Below are 23,495 nucleotides of genomic sequence, written 5' to 3'. Positions count from 1 at the left end.
CACCCTCAAAGTAAAGAAGTTTCTACTCATATTCAGATGGAACCTCCTGTCCTTCAGTCTGTGCCCATTGCCCCTCATCCTATCATTGTGCACCACTGAAAGGAGTCTGGACCCTTCCTCTTGACATCCACCCTTGAGATATTTATAAACATTTGTAAGATCTCCTCTCAGCCTTCTCTTCTCCAGGCTGAACAGATCCAGCTCTCTCAGTCTCTCCTTGTAAGAATGATGCTCCAGATCTCTCATTATCTTTGTAGCCTGCCACTGGACTCCCTGCAGTAATTCCTTGTGCTCTTAAACTAGGGAGCCAAAACTGGACACAGTAGTCCAGATGCAGCCTCACCAGTCAAATCTTACACAGCTTTTTACTGTACACTTCCCAAAACGGCTGCACACTGCAGGGCTCAAAAGCCTCTGCGACACCTGGGGCTCAGCAACAGTGCTCTTTCTAGCCTTGCACACCCATCACCTCCCAAATCCAGCCACATTTTGTCACCCCGCATGCACACAGGCCAAGCCGAGCCCGGGGCCGCGCAGCCAGGCAGGGTGAACTGAGCTCCCTCGGGGGCCCGGGCCAGCGCAGTCCGGGTGGGGAGGCAATGAGGGGGCGGGCTGCTTCTCATGGGGCTTCGCCCTAGATGCTACAGCACCGGGCTTGCCCGCCCACCCTAGAAACCCTCACAAGGGGAGAACGAACCGCCATAACGGCCTCCTCAGCCCCCTCGCTAACGGCCACCCTGACAGCCGTCGGCCGGGGGGAGGGGAAGGTCGCGCCACCGCTATTACGCATGCCCGCCTGCCCCACCGCAGAACCGCGCCCGCGCCGCCACTGCGCCTGCGCGGGGCTGCCCGGCGGCCGGGAGGGGGAGGGGGAAACGGTCGCTCCCGGTTCCGGCCCACCGGCGTGCTCAGCCAGGGCGCGGCGGGGAGAAATGGCGGCTTTGATCCCCGCGGCGGCCTCTTCTCCTGCCGGCGCCCCATCCCGTAGCAAGAAGCGGCCGGCGAGCCCGGGCACCGGCAGCGGCCCCGCCAAGAAAAAGAAAGCGACGGGGCCGAGCGCCTCGCAGGTAATGGGGGCGGGACGGCCAGCGCGCGTGCGCCGCGACCACCTCCACACCCCCCCCCACACCCCCCCCCCCTTCTGCGCATGCTCGCGGGAGGAGTAACGGCAGCGCGCGTGCGGTTCGGGAAGGAGGTTGGGGCGTGCCTGGGGGCGGGGCGCACTGTCCGGTACCGTGTGTCCGGTACCGTGAGTCCCCTGTGGGGACTATGGTTTCCGAGCTGCTCTGGCCGCGCTGTTTTCTCCCGTCGGGCTTGCCGCGCCTCCACGGCAGTCCCGCCTGTGGCCGTACTGGAAGCTGCTGGGGCCCAGGGAAAGGCCGGCCGCCGGGTCCCTGCCGCTAAGCCGGGGGCTCCGGTGGCCCTCGAGTCGGCAGTTTGTTTCCAGGCCCCTGAGCGCTCGAGTGCCAGGCCGCTTCTTTCATCCCCCGGTGGCGCGGAGGTTGTGTCCTCTCGGTGTAAAGAACTAGACCGCTAGTATAGTTCTCATGCTTTCTCTAAATGGATGTGTAATGAAGAGGCAAAGCTTAACCCAGATTGAGTTAAAACTGTGTTTAAAATCGCTGCTCTTCTCGGTGACAACCAATCATAAGACAAGAGGCAATGAGTACAAACTGGAATACAGGAGGTTCCACTTAAACATGAGAAGAAACTTTATAGTGAGGATGCCAGAGCACTGGAACAGGCTGCCCAGGGAGGCTGTGGAGTCTCCTACTCTGGAGACATGCAAAACCTGCCTGGACACCTTCCTGTGTAGCCTCATCTGGGTGTTCCTACTCCGCAGCGGGATTGGACTAGATGATCTTTTGAGGTCCTTTCCAATCCCTGTCATTCTGTGATTCTGTGATTGTATGTGTTGACGCTTTCTGATCAAGCCATCTTGCAGTTGTTAATTTTTTTTTTCCGTGCTTCAGTAGTTTCCTTTGTAACTGACATTATGCCACACTTGAGTCCTGTATGGGCACAAGCCTCTAATTGTGCATGATGATTATTTTAATTTGTGCTAGTTGATCTGTCACAGAGGGGGGACTAGTACATAAACGAGCACAATTTAACAGCTGCTAGTTCTTTTGTGTGCAGCTCAAACGCAGTTTTGCATTATGGCCTTCTCTCACTTGAGCTAAGTGGACCTAAGAGTTAAATGGGAAATGAAGATGTAACCTCAGAGCCCGAGTTTTTGGGAATGGGGTCAGGGGAAGGAGAAGGGCTCTTAATGTGACTTTCTCCTAACCTCCTACCCCCAGTCACGGTGGGCAGAAGAGCTCATATGCATTGTGTGACACCACTGTGAGCTCCACAGAGGCATCCCCAGCTGATGATGTCTGCCCCTTGATCATGAGGTAGCATCTTGTACTCCAAAATTAAGCCCTGGAAGAGGTTCAGAGTCAGTGTGTATATCACAGAATCACAAAATGTTAGGGACTAGAAGGGACATCAAAAGATCATCTAATCCAATCCCGCTGCCAGAGCAGGAACACTCAGATGAGGCTACACAGATTATGTCCAGGAAAGTTTTGAATGTTTCCAGAGAAGGAGACTCCACAACCCCCCTGGGCAGCCTATTCCAGTGTTCTGTTACCCTTACTGAGAAGTTTCTTCTCAAATTTAAGTGGAACCTCTTGTGATCCAGTTTGAACCTATTACTCCTTGTCCTACTGTCGGTTGTCACTGAGAAGAGCCTGACTCCATCCTCGTGATACTCACCCTTTATATATTTGTAAACATTAATAAGGTCACCCCTCAGTCTCCTCCAAACTAAAGAGCCCCAGCTCCCTCAGCCTTTCCTTATAAGGGAGATGCTCCACTCCCTTTATCATCTTTGTGGCTCTGCGCTGGACTCTCTCCAGCAGTTCCCTGTCGTTCTTGAACTGAGGGGCCCAGAACTGGACACAGTATTCCAGATGTGGTCTCACCAGGGCAAAGTAGAGGGGGAGGGGAACCTCTCTCGACCTACTAACTACCCCCTTTCTAATACACCCCAGGATGCCATTGGCCTTAGGCTTTAGGTGCCTTGTATTACTTCTTTCAGAAATATTTTGGTAGCTAAAGTGGTTGAAAAGGCTTGGAAAAAATGGTTGTTGTTGTTTTTCATGGTTTTGTTTTGTGTTTTTGTTCGGGTTTTTTGTGGTTTTGGTTGGTTGGTTGGTTTTTTTGGTTGTTGTGTTGCTTTGTTTTGTTTTTTCTCTAGAAATTATTCTTCTCAGTAATATTTCATGAACTGTATCAGTTATGTAGCTACAAAGTATGCTCTTCTGCCAGTTAGATTACTTATTTTCACATGAGTCATCAGATGAGGGGATCACTTCTTCATTTTTTCAGCAGATCTTCTCTCCAGACAACTGAAGGCCATTGTAAACATGCCAGGACACAGACACAAGCCCTTCCTCATTCTGAACGATGCTCTTGTAACACTTGTTTTCGCCCTGTGGCATTTACATAGGTTCTTTTTCTGGTGGGCTTATCCCTAGGAGAGGGAGTATGAACCGTAGGGCTTAATGTAGCTAAACAAACTGCACTGAAACTGCAAAAAATTACTGCCTTGCATGGTCACGTTTCACAACTTTTTCAAGGTCTGCTAGAGGCAACAGTCTGGATTTTCCAGCATGGAGAGGACTGCTCTGTGCATGTGTGCACGTGTGTGTATGTCTATTGCAGAGATAAAACATTATATACTAATATATAATGTAAATGCATGTAAAATCTTTTATATTTGAAAAAAAAAAACTTCCCCAAACCCTTCAGTCACATACTATTTTCTGAAGTTCACAGCAAACTTAGTCCTGTGGACAGCTTCCACTATTATGGGATAATCCATGATTTCTTACTGAAACCGAGTTTTGACAGTGTGTGATAAATAGTTTTTGCAGTTCTTCTCACAAGTGATTTCAGTGGAGAAAGGAGTAATTTCTCAACATTATGTCCAAGTCAGCATACATGTTCATTGAACTCAGCAGTGCAGATCAATCCCATAAGGAAAAGGAAAAATGAGTCTCAGAAAATGTGTAACCTCAGAAACGGGACAAGAAACAGCTCATTCACCTTCTAGCGATCACATTCAGTGTTGCTGACTAGCTCTGGAGTAAGCTAGTTCAAACAGAAATTAAGTGGGAGCTTTGCATTTCTTTGAGTTAGAAACATTGATCATTGGATACTTTCTTGTGCAGTACCTTATTTAATCTTAAACTCCAGAAGTCATTATAAAGTCCTTAGTTAATTGCTGAGTAATGCACTTTTTCTGGATAAGGAAACCTGTGACAATGAAACATTCAGTAATTCTGGTTTGCTGAACTATTCAGAATAAAGCCAGTCAACAAGCACTGGATGCTTTCTTTTGTAATTTATCCAATCTTTAAGTGCCCCAGCCAATAGAAGACTAGATCATCCATACTTTTTCTGAATATATAATATAATGAGTCATTGTGGGATTTTAATTTTATTTTAATACTTCAGACATTCATCTGGCAGTCTGATAGGTGCACACCTTTAATACATACCACTTTCAGCACAGGTCTGAGGTAGCACTTGTTACTCCTCTGGCTGTTCACTTTCATAATTAACCTCTTTGATATTTTTAACAGCCTTTTGCAGGCTGTTTTCAGCCTTTTGCAAACCAAATATACAATGTCATAGCTTAGCATGAAATGATTTTTATTTTAAGTAAACTGACATTGTGGAACAGAGAAAGTGAATTATTTCCTTGGTTAACGAGCAAACTGTAGGTAAGAGGATCCCTGCCAAGAACTTTGTAACTACTTGCAGGGATCAACTTGGGATCTGAGGACTTGCCATTGTATTAACCAGTAACTGCTGCTGAGAAACTTGTGCCTGGCCTATGTGAAAATAAACTTTGCATTGTGCCAACTGCGAATTTACCCACATCTGTGATTTCATCATTGTGGAATTAAACAAAAAGGGGGTTTTGTAAGTTCTGCAAATCACATAGTTTGTTTTCATTTCATGTGCTTTATGTCACAAGTAGCTATCGCAGTGCTCGCCCTGACAGACATGCTGCTCTGGTAGAACTGTAGATTTCAAAAATGTGTTTATTTTTTTATATAACAAATTCGCTTAAGTATAGCAATGTAATCAACTAGTTTGAGTAGCTGTGTGTATCCTACAAGAAGGCACAATTATCATACAGCATACAGATTTTTATAAACCTGATTTTGATTATGTTTCTCCACCATAAGAATTGCTACTTTCTCTCAGATACACTGTAGGACATTACCAAAAAACATTCTTCGTCATTTGTATGAGTTACCAGCCCAAAGGTATTGAGTCATATTTGTTTTGGAAGCATATTGCACATAGAGCTTGTCAGTCATGTCTGTAGAAGGAGAAATATGCTTTTTGGATACAATGCCTGTATTTACCAAATGCAAAATTAAAAGCAAGTTTACAGGAAAGCATAATTGCAAATTGGTTACATCAGTTTCATTAGCCTTACACAATTATTCCTCCCATGCAGTTGTGCCACTTAAAAATAGCCCGATCTTTACTGTAGCAGAAGATTTTTAATGCCGAGGATTGTTATGTATATTAAATGGTAACATTCGTGTGTCAAAACCAATGTTGTTCAGTGTTTTACGTAGCACCATTCAGTTAGATATCCTTTCCCACTGATTCCCAATAGCTGCTGTGCTGGTTCAGCTCCATTGCTGGCTCTTGTGCAGACTTGTCTTCAGGTCTCCTGGCTTTTTAATTACTAACACTTAACCCTGGGTAGAATCTTGACATTGATCTTAAAATGCCACCATTCCTCTACCTTACTGTTGACACCATTATTTTTACAGATTATACAGGAACAGGAAACTTCTAAAATAATATGTTCTACATCAAGATGTAATTGATGGACGAAAATGCTTACCTATGGCATCTAGCAAGCTTAAAAGACAGAATTTGCAGTAAGATAGAAAATGAGCTGAAAAAAAGAAAAAATATGTTTGATTTTGGCAGAGGACAATTAAGGAGAGAAAATTGCGAAATATTATGGTAAATGCATATTTGCTTACATTACTTGTGAAACAACTTTAGACGTGTGAGAATTGCCTCATGGTTCATCTTACATTTTGAACTGATGTAAACTGCCCTATAAACTACAGAAGTACTTAGAGAATGCTCTTTGCTTCCTTCCTCTCCATTGTTGTAGCAGCAGCAGGTCTTGACAACATTTAGAAAACAAAGACTGAACTTCCTCTTCTGCAATGGTATACAAGAATTAAATTATTAAATATATTGATTTTATCTCTATAATAATTGCAGCAGTGCAACTGGCAACCTTCATTTTATGTAACTAGCTCTTGCATGTGTACTTCACACTTTCTGTATCTCATGTTGTATGCTTAAAAACAGAAGCTATACACAATATTAGAGAATAGAGAAGTCCAAATGGTTTAAAGTTGTTGTCCTCTTAAATAAGGTCCTCTCATGCACAACATGAAAATAAAACAAATGATTCTGAGATACACTTAGAACTCAATTTTTATTTTAAATGTAACTGAACGATGATATTTTATATAGTAACCTGAAGATCATCAGATTAGTGTTCTGATAGATAGCTGTATGTTCAACAAGAAGGCTTAAATATATATGTATAAACATGGTTACTGTTATGTATTCAAAATCTGTCCAGTAAAGACAGCTTACCCTAATATGTAAATGGCATGGAATTGGACTGTAAACCATCAGTAGATTTGATCAGTTCTCCTGTTCTGCTGTTTTATCAAGCCTTATCACTGTATGTAGGAAACCATCAAATCAATTTTAAAATAACTTTGTTTTAAAGAGTCCATTTGGTCTGGCTGCAATTTCCTGAAAGGTTAGGGAGCATGAGTTTAACTGCAGAATCAGTCAGTACCACTACAACTACTGAGCCGAACTGCTGCTCTTAGTGTGTTCTAGGACAAGAGGGTCTTCTGGTACGTAACAGTGTAATAACTTTCTGAGCTGAAATTAAAAATTACCTACTCGCAAATTTAGACCTTGTTTACAGACTTACTCCAATCAGTGTAACACTGAACTTACTCTGATTATTACAACACTATTCCAGATAAGACTTTCTATAACAGAGAAGTGTGATTTTCCTTTGTAGTCAGAAATTTAATAAAGTTGCATTTCTACCAATCCTTCTGCCCTGAAAGAGACAGCAGGACCCTGTTAGAGCATGGTAGTAGGGACATGTGAGTACATATGTATTTGCCCGTTTATTAAAAAGCTATCGTATCATTATGGTCTAGACTACACTTTGCTTTTTTTTTTTTTTTTTAATATCATTTTAGCCCTTAAGGTTATGACAGTAACTGAAAATATATGAATTTATCCAATGAAGCAGTACCAATCTGAAGATAGTGCTTGCCTGGAACAATATCTTTAATGTACTCCCAGGGGATGTTAACTCAAACCTAATTAAATTGATTTGAATGACACCTTCATTGGATGGAGCATAGATATCATGATACGGTGCAGGTGACTGGTAGTTACGGATAAGAACTGCTGAGGTGAGCTCTTCAAGTTCAGCCGCTTGTACCCTTATTCACAACCCTACCAAAGAGTCTTGGCTCTTACAAAACTAGTTCAGCCGGTTTAAAACAAATTGTTGTCTCTTATTAAGGGTTTTATCAGGAAATGTTTATATTGGGATAGTTGTCCCACAGATAGGTAACATGCTTTGGCGTCACACCACATGTGACCACACCACAGAGTACTAAAAATCCCCCAAACTCGCTGGTCTCTGCATGAAAGACTCAGGGGATCACTGCTTACATCTCCTAATCCTTTCAAACATGTGACTACAAAGATAATTTCTGCAACAAAGCAGACAGTGAACAACTGAAAAAGTGAGCATCTCTTCTCTCATGGGGTTTTTTGTACTCTTCCCAAAAAAACAGCTTATTTTCAGGCAGTCCACTAATGAGAGCCAGGATTATCCTGAGGTACCAGTTTTTGTCACTTGCACATTTGAAATCAAATCTGTTAAAGAATGAGAATCCCTCCAGTCCCTGATGGGGAAAAATGATAATTAAAAGATAATTAGCAGATTTTGTTGGGGAATCTGGCAAAAGTTATGTGTGTTTCACATTTAGCTTTATTAAAAAAAAAAAGGAGTTGCTTTTTTAGGGTAATATAGATTAAAAGGGAAACTGTCACAACTTAGAGCCAAGAATTGACTTTGCCTGACATTTATCACATATTGAAGGCTTTAGATGATCTGTAATCATAAAAGTATGTGAATTTCCAAGCCAGTCTATGCCAGTCTCAGAGAATTACCAACCCCCCAACCAAATGTGATTAGTTTTAGATTTAGAGTAAACACAGATGTGTTATGTTGTAGAAAGGCAAAAGCATATGTGTATTGACTTTTACTACAGGCGTCAATATGCTGGTGTCATGTTTTTTTTACCCTTCTCCCCTTATCCGAGTAGAGAATTTTATTTTTTCCTTTAGCTAACAGAAAATGGAGAGTCTTACTATGATCACACTTCGTTTCAGGGTTCTTAATAAACTTTCAAGAAAGGAGGGATAATAAAGATGGTTCACTTCTGTCATAAGGAGATAAAATAGGTTATTTTTTGAAAGAGAAAGGGCAATCTAAAACATTGCATGCATGTGCTTTAGCATGCCATTTTGTCTGAGAAGTAGCGCTCCTAAAAAGCGATCTCAGAATCCATTTAATACATAAAAAGGTTCAGATTAACGAAAGAAAATTTGGAATAACATAACTGTCTAGATATTGCAGATTTGAAGAGGTGTCAGACTGTTTTTCACATTTTTGTAAAGTGTAATGCTTCTGTTTGGTAATTACTTCAGTTCTTGCTTTAGCAAGACATTAGTAGTTATATAAATGTATTAATTTTGGCTTAGAAATGCTAATAGAAATATTAATTTGGTAGCCTGGGAGAGTGTTGAACACATTTTTTAAGCATTCCAAGAAGACAGAATGGAGACATTGGCAATTCATTTAGACCTACAGAAAGCCGTAAAAGTTGTGACACTCCATGTTGTGAAATATGCCTGGTCCTCGCAGCATAATTAATTTCCATGAACAGCATGTCTTGCCTCACTGCAATGCACACCTGCAACCTCAGGAGGTACAATTAGGCAACCTGTTGGCTTCTCACGATCAAAAAGGAAAGAGTCCCCATCTCCTCCTATCTTCTTCACTCTTTCCCACCTCCACAAGTCTCAGCTACGTGCTCCTGCTGCCTGCATCACACCAGACCTGCTCAGCCACTGATAGAGGTCATTGGTCAGAAGACTGGCTTGCCAAAGCTTCCCCCTCTCCCGGGAAGCTGCATCATCTCCTGCGGCACTGGTGAACTGGGCTGATTCACAGGGATGTCTAACAGGTGTCAGAGGTAGCACAAAGAAGAAAAAGGACCACATGGCAAGGAAAACCACTCTTATGCTACAAGTGAGCTATTTCACGAGCTAAGAGACTCTTAACTGCTGGTTTTATTAGTTTTCCGTAACAACCTAAATGAAAACTGGAGCAGTTCAAGGTCTGATTCATTAGTAGATCCGGTGTCCCTGCCTGTGGGAAGGCCTGGAGAGTAAGTTTCAGCCTCTAAGTACCATAAAACTGATTCTACAAACTCCAGCAAGCTCTGTGAGATGCCGCCGAAATAAGCTAGCAGGAAATACTAGGCCCTAGTCCTAATTCCACTTCTCCCTGAAGATATAGGCATCTCTTTCCGCTTGGGATTCAGAACCATGAACATCTGCCATTCTGAAAGCAGGTACTAAAGCCTGTCTTTCAAAAGTTGAACAGAAGTCACATTTACGGCCCTGATACTTGCTTTTTATATCACGTGTCCTTACAAGTGCTTGCCATGTCCTCCACTTGGAGTTAGTCCTGTCCCTGACGCTGCCAGAGGGCATTCAAACTCTCTTTTCCCCAGGCCCACCCTCTCTAAACAGCAGGCTGGTGTGGTGGGAGGGGAGTGTGGAAATGTTTTCTCCTCTACAGCTGAGGATGGAGGTTCTGTTTGTTCCACAGAGGACAACTCTGTAGGCTGATATTGAACACAGTTGTCAAAATGGTCTGCTTACATATTTTAGGTATTTATTTCTGTTACGTGTTTTGTCTAATGATAATTTTAATCCAAAATGCACAGTTGTGCAAACAGGGATCAGAAATAATTTCCTTCCAAAACTCTAGCCAAAAAACCATATAGTCATGCTGTCTAATAATGTGCATTTATGCTGCAAAAAAAAATACATCACTGTTAATTCAAGCAACAACTTTGAAATGGATAGAAGGAAACTATTTTGTGAGTAATACATAATTAAACTGTGGAGTCTATCATTCTGGGAGGGGTGAATATCTGTAGTTACATGGGTTGAATCATCCTGCCTCAGGATGTAAGTGCTGGCTGACCTAGGAAAAAAAATTGTCCTTGTTGATTATAAGACTGTGCTGTGGATAAGGAGCTTTTTGGGGAACTAAAAGAAAAATCCTTCTGTAAAGCATTGCAAGCCATTGCTAGGATTTAGCACATGAAGAAAGGCATCCAGTATCATATCTGTCACAGAATCACACAGAATCACAGAATGTTAGGAAGGGTTCTCGAAAGATCATCCAGTCCAATCCCCCTGCTGGAGCAGGAACACCCAGATGAGGTTACACAGGAAGGTGTCCAGGCGGGTTTTGAATGTCTTCAGAGTAGGAGACTCCACAACCTCCCTGGGCAGCCTGTTCCAGTGCTCTGGCACCCTCACTGAGAAGAAGTTTCTTCTCATATTTAAGTGGAACCTCCTGTGTTCCAGTTTGAACCCATTACCACCTGTCTTATCATTGGTTGTCACCGAGAAGAGCCTGGCTCCATCCTCATGACACTCACCCTTCATATATTTGTAAACATTAATAAGGTCACCCCTCAATCTCCTCCAAGCTAAAGAGCCCCAGCTCCCTCAGCCTTTCCTCATAAGGGAGATGCTCCACTCCCTTAATCATCTTTGTTGCCCTTCTATCATTTATTAAACAGGGAATAATGATTTATTTTCTATCATATGACCTTAATTTTCATTAAACAGAGAAAATCTTGCACTTCTGTGTGCTTCCATGCACAACCTGCCTAATATGTGAATTACACAAAATCTGCCATAATGTAAAAAGACACCTCATTTTGCAAACATCCACAGGTCTAGAGGTGAAACCTTCTACACAGTTTCGAGCGAGTTAGTTCTTTTACTTTTCTGCCCTTACAGTGTTGGCCTGCTTGTAGCTCTACATACCCTTGTGTCCATAAGGATGCAGTATGCTTATCATAACGGGCTTATTTACTGCTTCCTCAGATTTATGCTTTTCTGAGTTAGCAAAAGAATGAGAAAAAGGGCAGAAAAGGCTGAGATGCTTATGATAGTTTCTGCATAAATTAAACAAAGTTTACAGCTATGGGTAGTGTCACTTAAGTGTTACAGCTGGAAAAATCAAATAAGCTTTCAAGCATACAAATCTTTCAAATCTGGAAATGAAAGGGCAACTTCCCAAGCTAAATACAGAACAACTGCTTAGAGTTTGGTTAGGTATGTATCAAATAGACCATCTTTTAAGAAAAGCTTAGTGGCATCCCAGGAGTACAGGAGATGTTAATCAGCGAAAGGAGAGACTTTTATGAAAACACTCATCACCTAGGAGAGAGCAGGAGGGAGTTAAAACCCTATAGGAAACTGCATGAAAGTTATGTGCCATAAAAACAGACTTTCTTTGAGTCAGTGGTGTATTGGTATGCAGTCCATCCAGAAGCTTGTCTGAATTTTCCAGGTAAACAGGTACATTTAATAAAAGGTGACCCCTCAGCCTAGAAACTTTTTTCATTTATGGCCTGAAACCAACAGGCCTACAGCAAAATACTGCTGAAATGGAACATGCAGAAATTAGGGCAGTAATTAATGTGAGTTATGTGACTGCTCATGACCAAAAGAGCTTTTTGTTAATAAACCCAGTATTTTCTGTTTTATAGGATATCGATTTCTAACTAGGGAGATGGATTGTTGCCCAGAGAACTATGGAGTCTCTGTCCTTGGAGGTGTCCAAGACCTGCAGGGACAAAGCCCAGAGCAGCCTGGTCCAAGGTCAGTGGTGACCCCACTTTGAGCAGGAGGTAGGCCAGTCACCTTCTGAGACCACATCCAGCCCCACTGATTCAGTGTTAACCGTGTCTTGTTTCAGACAGCTGACTGATTTATGTGATTAAGGTGGTGCACTCTCCCTAGACGAACAGTCATACGCTTCTTCCATAGGTCGGTCAGGGTCCCTGAGTTGGATGCTTTTCCCCACAGCCTAAAAACTCAATGACTACACGTAGACAGTATTAATTCCCCTATGCTGTAACAGTGGTTGTGTTTTAGTAGAACTGTTTTTCCCTGGGAGGAACAGCACAATGTTCTTACAGCAAAATCAACTCTTAAAATCAACAAACCGGAATAGGAATATTTCCTTGACATGTGCACAGCGTGTTTGGGCTTCTTGAACCAAAATAGTTATCGGGAAAGTCCTGTTCCTTAAGTTGATGATCTTTGTTTACATAGTCTAGAATTAGCAATTCTAGATTGAGTCTTACATTAATGACCCTTAATTTTCTCAAGTCAGAAATCCAATTTTCTCCTTAATTTTTGTTAAACTTATTTTTTGCAGCCAGAATTGCATTTTTTGTTGCAGCCACAGAACTGTCCTTTTAATCCTTCGCCTTTCTATCTGTCCAGATGGTATTTTTTTTATTTGATAAATAATTTATTGTGGGAAACCTCTCAAAATATCCCTTTAGGCCCATCACAAAATATTAAATACTAGGTTTCCCTCATACCTAGAATCGTGAATGTGATACCAAAACTTCTCTAATTCTAATGTAGTGGAAAAGTCTTTTTAACAGTTCTGTTTCAAGTCCAGCAAGAAAAGGTAGTCAGGATACAAGTTTATATTCAAACCACTGAACTGTCTAGTGCTTTTCGGATGTGCTGCAGTTCCTCAACTTCAATATATAGTATGAGGGTGAAGTGTATGGCCACAGAACCTATATAGTTGAGTAAACAAGCACCTAGTTGTAAAAATGTTTCTGCAGGGATAATTCAGAAATTTGACTTGAAATTAGCATTACTATACAACTCTCCTTCCTTTTCCTCCTGAGCAGCCTCAAAATAGTCTTCAATAGATACTTGTATTACTTTATTTTCATGGAAATTAGAATTTGCCATGTGTTTCTTTGGGTTTGGTCACCAGGTTTTTTTCATTATCCAGTTAAATGTAGGTATCCATAGGATAATGCACCTACAGTTTTGTGGAGTACAGAAGACCTGGTGTGCTATTCAAAGCAGGAATGGTTGGTGTTGAGTTTGCTAGATGAAGGAAAGTGGATGTAGTATTCAGGGCATGTTCAGCCAGAATTTTTTTGTCCTATAATATGAGACAAACAGTAAGGATGACATTTATAATTTTAAAAACTATAGTATAGGTTTTTTTCTTGTCCTCATTTAAAGACTTTTGGAGTATCTGATACAATTACTGCTCTCTGATATGTTATGCTTTTGATAACTTTTTGAAGGTTTGTAGAAAGAATATTTTTATTCTCCATTGCTTTAGAAGTGGAATGTTCCATACGTCACTGGCGCTAACATTTGTCTTTTTGATATTGTGTCTGGGTGTGATAGTCTTAAGTACTTGGACACAAATGGAAGAAATGTCTTCTGAGTTACTTTAGAGTGCAGTGCTAAGCCTTCTCAGTGTGACTGCTAGTATGTACTAATGCACCGTGGCAGCAGTAGGTGTAGTTAGCAGAAACGTAATAGAAATAGAATTTTTATCTACTTAAAGTGACAAGAGAGACAGAAGGAAGTGCCAAAATGTGCAAAAAAACAGGGAAAATACAAAAGTGAAGTTTTGTTTTCTGTATCTGTTTACCAGTTAGCCCACAACATCTGAATGTAAAATTTACTATTCGAATTCAGATCTATTTTTCCTAAGAAAAATAGAGTAGGAGCTCTGGAAGAAAGATACACCACGTCTTCACTTGAAACTAATTATCGCCTTTTCCTGAAGAAATGTTGTGTTGGTTTTGCAAGTTTCTCAAATGTTGTTTCCTGTGAAAATGGATAATGTTTTACAGAATAAACTAGAATCAGGAAACTGAGTATTTTTTGCAGAATGGAATTGCTTTCCTGTCGGCCACAGGAGCTGATATCTTTCTGTTTATCTCGTCCCTGGTTCAATCACACGCAGATGAATGGACCTGGATCCTTCTCCTACCTTGGCTGAAGCCCGATATTGGACAGAAGGATTTTGATGCGCTCCCTGAGCAGCATTACAATGTTAACGGCACATGAGCATATTGTAATCCTCCAGTCTTTTCTCCTGAAATACTTTGACCTTAACTGTTCTGTATCAAATGATGTATTTTAAACTTTAAGAAGCAGTGTAGCTGAAGTCCTTGACTGAATTGAATTTTTCTGATAGAGAGAGGAATGTACTGGCAGTTTTCATAAAAATTCAATTGTGATTTACTCTAGTCTTTTTTGCTAGTATGCTTCCATCCATTTTCAGTCATAAGGCCATCAATTTAGAAGACTTTTTTTTCTCTTGGGGAATCAAAATATTCTGTTACCTGGGCTCTTTTTTACCCTTGGTGAAAGTATGAACTAACACGTGCTTTTTCACTCCGTATATACTGACATTTTTAGCTCCAGAGCTGCTTCAGCATGCCATTCAGCCTATGAATTTGCCCAAGTTACAATTTTCTTAATAAAGAAAACTGTCAAACATTATAAACAAGGAGTAGTCCCAGTCCACCAAATGAAATCTGAAAGTGAGAGATCCTTTGCAATTATTTAAGCCGAAGGGAGCTTTGTGGCAAATGCAAATTAAACCAAGCTTTTCTGGGATAGTGGGAAGCTATTCACAGTTGCGTCCCACTTACATTTTATTTGAGGCTTTTCCCCGTAGAAAACAGTATTTTTTTTTCCTTGAAATATCTGTAAGTCATAAAACTTTGTCTGTCATAGTGCTTGAAAGTTTTAAATGGAAAAACATGTTTGGCATCTGAAATCTCTTGAGGAGAAGTCAGAGCTTTTTATTAAAGCTTGTTAGCCTCTTTCTGTGTTTGAAAGTTTAATAATTTTAAAGAGAACCAAATAATTTTGAGGTTTTCTGGATTTTTTTCTTAAGTGAGCAGTACCGGTAAGAAGAGAGTTGTTGTGTTATGAAATTGCTAAGTCTTTTCCCCCCAGGTTTTCAAGAAATGTTTGAGAGGTGGGAATGTAGTTAAAATCTTACTCTCCCTTTGGCTGGATTTTTAATTTTGAATTCAAATCCTCACACAGTGTAATAGAGCTTTGCTTTAGGGTGTTTTATACCTCTATCAAAGTGACTGAAGTAATTAGTATTTTTTACATTTTGCTAAGTATTTTGTCACTGAAAGCACCAGTGCAGGTGAATGATAATGGTTTGAAGCTCAGGCAGTGACGGAACCCTAAATGAGAATGTCGCCTTTTAATCAAGAGCACTTGGAGTCTATGGTATTGAAATGCCCTACAGAGAACATAGAAAAGCCATCCATCACTTGGTGACAGTCCAATCTTTTAGTGCATGAGTAAATTTCTATTCAGCCTTCCTAAAGCAGTTGGAATATAAGATGTTTTAACTCACCTCAAAACAGCAGTGTAAAAGTTCTAAAGCATAATGTACAGATTGCTTTCTGGACAGCATGTGTGTCTTTATGTGTTATCTTTATTTATTTAGATTGCAATTGAAATGTCTTCCATGTCCTGCTTCAAACACATTGCCCCTCCGTCTTATACACCTAACAGGTCAGATTATTTCTAAATTTTAGTTGTATGTTTGGAGTTAATTGGCATAGTTGATTACCTCTTGATGCTCAGCAGAAATACTCAGCAAGTTAGAGGGAAAGAACTGCTGCTTTAGGAAGGGCAGATTTCGTAAGTCTAAGTCTAGGAGTCTAAGAAGTAAGTCTAAGAAAAGGAGTTTGACATGTGACTCAGAAGTCCTCAGGGGAATGCTTAAAAGAAGCTGAAGTACACTGAGTGACATGTACTTGGAGTTACAAACCATTATTATAATAATTCAACAATCTAATCTCAAGCTTTGTATTGTTATGTTTGTTTTTAACAACCCTCCCTCAGCTGTCTTTATAAGCAAAAGCAGCATCAGCATCTGAGGTCAATGTAGTAATTTAAACAAAAATATTATTGTTGTCGAGCATTCGGGAGATTTACTTTTGATGTCAATGGAAGCAGAAACCCGTACCAGGAAACTTGTCTTTTAAGATGAGTTGGCAGTGATGAACCCATTGACTTAAATGGATTTACCCACAATTCACACTGTATGCATGACTGTTTTGCCCACCCTACTAGCTGCTTAAAATCAAGGATATTGATTTGTACTGTACTTAATACTTGTTCTCAGCTGGCTACTGCTCAGGTTTGGTTTTTTTTGTTAAGTAAATTGAGTTTTTCAGCACCCTGTGGAACAAATTTTTCTGTTAGTATGCAAGATTTTTTTTTTTCCTTCCTGGCATTTGAACATTTTCAAGCTGAAATGTTTTTTTTTGTCCTACCCCAAAATAAGGTAGGACCTCTTGTGAAGGAAGAGCTTTCCTAAAATGTGAGAGAAAAGGCTGGGGAAATTGTATCGGGCTTCATTTTAGTGGGTGGAAAGGAAGAAGGAAAAAGTTTTTCCTGCTGAATCCAAGAACCAGTAAAATGCAACCAGATGGGGAAGACATGTTTATACATGTTACTGATTAAGTCTTTCCAGCAAATCTTTCTACCACAGATGTGGAGAGAGTTAATATTTTTCAGGAGAGTTCTGTTTCTTCAGTCTTACATGATTATTGAGTCTTCAGTGAGTTTGATTTCCGAAATACACTGTGCTAATGATGTCAGTGATGAGAAATTTTTTAGCTGTCATTTTAACTTGAGGGTGAGCACATCTAATTCTGACACCTTTCTATGTGAATTGTTCCCAGCAACACAGAGCTGCATTTTCTGCCTGCCAGAGTGGACGTGTTCACATTTAAATGGCTCCTGTTGTGTCATCACGCAAAGTTAAACTAATTAAATATTCAGAATGTGCAAGAGCCTGTACCAGGCTTGTTATACTGTGAGGGCTAATATTTTAATCAAACAGCTCAATATATGTTCCAGGATGAGCAATATTAGCAGGGACTGTGTTAAGTAGCTGACATTCAAAGTCTACTCCCAATTTTGAAGAGTCTGCTCATATCATTGCTGCTGTCATCTACTGACATTTGTGCTCTGTTTCCACATGACATTCTCACTCTCAGTAATTGGCTGCTAGTGAAAATACAGATATTTTTCTATTTTAGAAATTATCATTTTCTTCCCTGGCTGGATGCTGCACTTTGTTAGGATGTCACAGGACTTAGCTAGGTAAGGTGATACAAGTTGGATATTGCTGCTTTGAAGGTAACCTTCTAGTGGAATAATTAGACAAATACCATTATTGAGGCTGAGTTAAAACAACGGTGTCAGTGAAATTAAGGATGTTATTGTGGTATTATTGTGATTATGCAAATCAGCTGCCAAAAGTAAGTTAAAATAACTGAAGCTGTTTATTGAGCTTCACATACAAAGGTTGGAGACAAGTGGGTTCCTCGGCCAGCCAAATGTGGTGCTTGGGGCAAAGTTATCAGCAAGTGTGAGGGTTTGATTTAGAGCCAGATCCTTCTTACTACTTATTGTTCAATAGTGATGTACAACTCCCTAGTCACCACTTTAAGACAAAGACAGAATAACAGAAATGCTGAATGTAGAAACCAAACCAAACCAGAAAACTACGTATGTAGTCACCTTAATCTGCAATTGCTGTACTCAATATAGTGTTAAAACTGAATACCTAATGAATGGTTTGCAGAAAAAAACCCAGAGAAAATCAGTGCTTACAGTATTGGTTTTGCTCACTTAAAACTCGAAGTTCCCTTTCTAGTTGTTACAGAATTTATGTGCGCACTTGTTTTGCTTTACCAACACACTGTTCAGTTTACCTTGTACTTTTAAATTCTCTTTTAACATGTAAAAATGTCACAGCTAGTGAAAGTGGCCACTGACTATCATATTATACCTTCAGTGTTGTGCATATCCATTTTTTTTCCTAAGCCATGAGATTCATGATATGCACTGATAGGATGCCAGAAGTGCACACATTTATATCTTTGACTTTTAGGTTTGATTTTTTTTAATGTTTCGTATACTTTCTAAAAACCTATTAGTCTAAAATAATGAAAAAAATAGAGAATATACTCCCAAAGTAAGTAGATGTTAGAAGATACTTCAGCATATATCAGTTATTTTATGCAGTTTTAATCCTTGCTGAGAAAAAAAGAAAAGGAAAAGAAAAAGAAAGAATGATGATTCAGACAAGCACTTTCATAATAAGCTAATTCCACCTGGTATTTAGTCCCATCACAGCCACCCATCCCAAACCCCACAATGCTGATTCCACTTAGAAATAGCCAAAACAAAGAATTCAGCTTCCATGGTCTACAAGTTTTGCTTCTCCTCTCCCTAAATAAAACCAGACAGATGGAGCAATCTTTGGAAATCATGTGAAAACCAATACATCTGCGGTAGGGAATTTGGAACAGAATATATTTAAAAAATTAATAGATCTACCAAAACCTAAGATTGAAACTGGTATTGGCAGCTTCCCAATGTGTGTTTTCTCCCAGTACAGACCGCGTATACAGTATGGTCCAAACTAGGCTCATTCCTGGGGTTTGGCTTTATTCGAAAGAAACCAGTGTTAAGGTAGCAAAGCTTAGCTCAGGTCTCTTCCCCAGACTTGGCTGCTCTTACAACAAACCTCTGAGGACTCTTGAGTGTTTGCTGCAGGCCTTCTGCTCCCTCTTGAATTTTTGCTGTCTCCGAACCAAGTGAAGTCCTCGGCCAGCTTCTTCACTCAGTGACTGTCACCCAGTCCTAGTACATAATGGGGAGGACTGTGTCCCACCCAGCTGGGATGCACTGAATGCTCAATAGATGGTTTTGTGAGAAGAAAAGCAGAAGGGGAAGTGGCAGCCCTCACCATTGCTCCTGTCTGTCCCAGGAGGGATAGAGGTTGCCAACCTGTCACACCGTAGTTGTAGTTAGAATTCAGCTAAAGCACATAAACACGACTTTATAGAAGGAGTGAAATTGCACAAGTGGTCCTATAAGAAGCCTTTGACTTGCCGTCTACAACTTTTAGTACATGCTGTTCCAGTCAAGGTTGCTGTATCCCTGGCTAGGGAGAATACTGGAGGAAGAGGAGGAGGGAAGTAACATCATGGACCTCTGTGGAGGTTAACAGCCAAGAGAAGAATCGATGGGAAAGGATGAACATAGTTCCTGATGGCTTAGCTCCAGTCTTTAGGGGTTTTTTTGTTATTTGGGAAAAAAAAAAAACCCAACCTAGCATAAGCATGTTCAGCTGTACTGAAATCACACCTTCAGAATTTGCCAGTGCAAGTGTACCCTGTAAATGTGAAGCCACTCCAAAGTCTTTGTAATAATCTTCAACAGCCTATGGAGGAATACAGACTGCTTAGTGACTATTTTAGCACAAATTCCTTGTAGCCCTAGTTACATAAACCAGTGTTTAAAAGACACAGTTTAGTTATAAAGTGCCCATTAAAAGCTGCTTCACTGTCTCTCCTTGAAGTGCATATTGAGCTCCCCATAAAGGATGTTTACGTTACAACATCAGTTAACAAGAAGCTGTAAGGAAGCTATCGAGAGATTCAGGCCATGGTTACACTTTCTCTCTAGCCCTACTGCAAAGCATCTGAGATTATCCTAGGACACTGGGAGTGAGAGAGTTAGCTAAGAGACTGGCTGGGCAGGGAAGATGTGCTGGGGACTCGTTGTGAATTGTACAGGAAGGGGAGGTTGCCCTGGCCGTGACTGGGGGTGAGAGCACACATGGAACAGTTTGTGATCCTGGTGACAGGTGCTTCCTCACTATGCTCACGAACCTGACATTGCTTCATAGCCCTACCAAGGGCATTTGAATTCATTCCTGTTTGTTTGCCCCAACACATGACGCTGAAGAATGAACTGTCTTCCAGCCTAAATGACCAAGCAAGCAAGCACATTTGGGAGAGATTTGTTGGACTAATGTTAAAAATTAAAGATTACCTTCACTGTACAATAATTGTTCACTGAGGAATCTACAGGCTGTAAATAATGTTTTGTATTATCACTGTATTATTCACTTTCAGGAAACATGGCCTTCGTAGTACAAAGGTAGATCCATATTGGTTAAAATTAATTTGGCATCTCCCCCCCGCCATTAATAAAACAAACCTGAAACATTAAATGATATTTTTTATGCTTCAGATCCTGGCATTTTAAAGCATAGGCTGGACAGATTTGTAAATTGTTGAGGCACTTTCAGTTTGTGGCTATAAAACTGCTATCAGCTGAGGCTTCTGCAGAGTGCATGGAAAAAGTATTTCAAAGCTCCGTATTGGTGGAGTTCACTCCTCTGTGCAATAGCACATTATTCTGGAAGTAGTGCTTCTACTCCACTCTTTAATGTTCTTCCTGGAAGAAAGCCTATTAGCTGAGTATCTCTCTTCCATAATGCTACTGCTATGGCTAAAAATCAGAGTTTTCATACAAGCAATGCTGAGTGAGGGAACTGCCATGCTTCTATAGGTGGAAGAAGGATGTTTATGTAATGTGGAAAAAGGGACAGACCACCTGGGAGGAGTATAAGGTGGTTGTCAGAGTATGCAGGGATGCGGTGAGTGAGGCCAAGTTCCACTTGGAATTAAATCTGGCCAAGGACATCAAGGACAACAAGAAGGGCTTCTTCAAGTACATCAGCAGCAAAGGGAAGGTCAGGGAAAATGTAGGTCCGCTGCTGATTGAGGTGGGTGCCATGCTGATGGGTGATAGAAGGCAGAGTTACTGAATGCTGCCTTTGCTGCCATCTTTACTGCTAAAACCAGCCCTCAGGTATCCCAGACCCTTGGGGCAGGAGACAAAGTCTGGCAAAAGGAGGACTTGCTCTTGGTTAAGGAGGATCAGGTTAGAGATCGTTTAGACAAACTGGACATCCACAAATCCATGGCCTCCAAGGGGATGCATCCATGCATGCTGAGAGAGTTGGCAGATGTTATTGCTAAGCCCCTCTCCACCAGCTTTGAAAGGTCATGGAGAGCAGGAGGAGGACTGGAAGAAAGCCAGTGTCACTCCAGTCTGCACTCCAAAGTGCAAGAAGGATGACTCAGGAAACTACAGGCCAGTCAGCCTCACCTCCATCCCTGGAAATGTGATGGAACAACTCATTCTGGACGTCATCTCCAAGCATGTGGAGGAAAAGCAGGTTATCAGGAGTAGTCAGCATGGGTTCACCAAAGGGAAATCATGTTTGACCAATCTGATAGCCTTCTGTGATGGTATGACTGGCTGGGTAGATGAACAGTGGACGTTGTCTACCTTGACTTCAGCAAGGCTTTCAATACTGTCTCTCACAACCTCCTCATAGGCAAGCTCAGGAGGTGCGGGCTGGATGGTGCACCGTGAGATGGATCACGTACTGGCTGGATCACAGAGCTCAGAGCATTGTGATCAACGGTGCAGAGTCTGGTTGGAGGCCTATAGTTAGTGGGGTTCCCCAGAGATCGGTGTTAGGTCCAGTCCTGTTCAATCTGTTCATCAGTGACCTGGATGAAGGCACTGAGGGCACCCTCAGCAGGTTTGCTGATGATTTCAAACTGGGAAGAAGGGCTGACACACCAGAAAGCTGTGCTGCCATTCAGCAAGACCTGGACAGGCTGGAGGACTGGGCAAGAGAAGAACCTGATGAAATTCAACAAGGGCAAGTGTAGGGTCCTGCACCTGGGGAGGAATAACCCCAAGCACCGGCGCAGATTAGGGGTGGACCTGCTGGAAAGCAGTGCTGCAGAGAGGGACGTGGGAGTTCTGGTCGACAGCAGGTTGAGCATGAGTCAACAATGTGCTCTTGTGGCCAAGAAGGCCAACGGTGTCCTGAAGTGCATTAGGAAAAGTGTGACCAGCAGGTCAAGGGAGGTTCTCCTCCCCCTCTGGTGAGGCCGCATCTGCAGTACTGTGTCCAGTTCTGGGCTCCCAAGTTTAAGAAGGACAGGGAATTACTGGAAGGACTCCAGCAGAAGATTATTAGGGAACTGGAGCACCTTTCTTATGAAGAGAGGCTGAGAGAGCTGAGTCTGTTCAGCCTGGAGAAGGCTGAGAGGTGATCTCATCAATGTTTATAAATATCTCAGGGGTGGGTGTCAAGAGGAGGGGACTAGACTCTTTTCAGTGATGCCCAACGATAGGATGAGGGGCAACGGGCACAGACTGAAGCACAGGAGGTTCCATCTGAATATGAGGAGAAACTTCTTCCCAGTGGGGGTGCCAGAGCACTGAACAGGCTGCCCAGAGAGGTTGTGGAGTCTCCTTCTCTGGAGGCATTCAGAACCCGCTTGGACACATTCCTGTGCGATCCGCTTTAGATGAACCTGCTTTAGCAGGTGGGTTGGACTAGATGATCTCCAGAGGTCCCTTCCAACCCCAACCATTCTGTGATTCCATAGTGTGTCTTTATATCCATTCCCAGCATTTAACTGGGATCATAGTACTCAGTCTTATTTGCTTCCCAGTATATCGCAGGCCTCTGAAATAATGGTATCAATTGCATGCTACTATGGTATGCAAGCTGCACACCAGCCTCTACCCTTTGCCTGAGAGAGGAAACCACTGCTCTCAAATTGTCCGTGACAGCTCCAGAAGCTCCTGCTGGCATTATGTCTCAGTGGGACTGGAGGATGGTTTGTGTGTCCATGTGGCCCAGAAAAGCGGCAGCTGCTGCTCCAGATCTGCTGCCTCTGCCACTGTGCAAGGGATACCGGCACAAATAAAAGTAACATCTGGCCTGTAACGTGAGTTATCCCAGCTCTTAGCAGCACTAATACCTGAAATCCCTTAGGGTTTGGTCCGGAAAAGAAACGACGTGTAGAATTTACATTCAGGAATTGTCCTGCCAGGAACAGTTCCTTACTTTCCTTCCCAATGCGCCAGCAAGATTAGCACTGAATCCACGCAGAAACACTCACTGAAGACAGTGAGTATAATACGTAAATACACCCAGCTGCAGAAATTAAGGACTATGTGTGTAAGGAAACTTCTTCTCCCTTACTGTTTAACCATTTTTATTTGCTCTGTCTCAAAAGTTTTGAGATATTGTTGAAATACTACTCAAAACCTGTTTTGTAAACAATAGACTCCTTTGCAGAAGATCATTGGAGGGGCAGAAGTGATGCAGTAATTATAAAAAGCTATAGGGTTGGATTTAAAACTGACCAAATGGTACCAAATAAAAGGCAAGAGCACTCTGAAGAATAACTGTAAGTGGTGATACCTCCACTTTGAGAATTTACACTGATAATAATCAGTATCAG

The 23,495-nt window shown here is 41.7% G+C and overlaps 1 protein-coding gene across 1 annotated transcript in view; it reads left to right on the top strand.

The window, feature by feature from the left end:
* Positions 1-623: 623 nt before the first annotated feature.
* The window catches only part of INO80C (INO80 complex subunit C), a 35,287-nt gene continuing 12,415 nt past the window's right edge, over positions 624-23,495 (top strand). The window contains exon 1 of the mRNA XM_082044107.1: positions 624-1,067. Coding sequence (XP_081900233.1) covers positions 639-1,067 — 429 coding nt within the window. The 5' untranslated portion in view covers positions 624-638. The remainder of the gene's footprint in view (positions 1,068-23,495) is intronic.

The sequence above is a fragment of the Streptopelia decaocto genome, assembly GCF_964273445.1.
Source record: "Streptopelia decaocto genome assembly, chromosome: 2".
In the NCBI taxonomy this organism is placed as follows: Eukaryota; Metazoa; Chordata; class Aves; order Columbiformes; family Columbidae; genus Streptopelia; species Streptopelia decaocto.
Note: the sequence above shows the minus strand (reverse complement) of the source record. Positions and strands in the feature narration are given on the sequence as shown.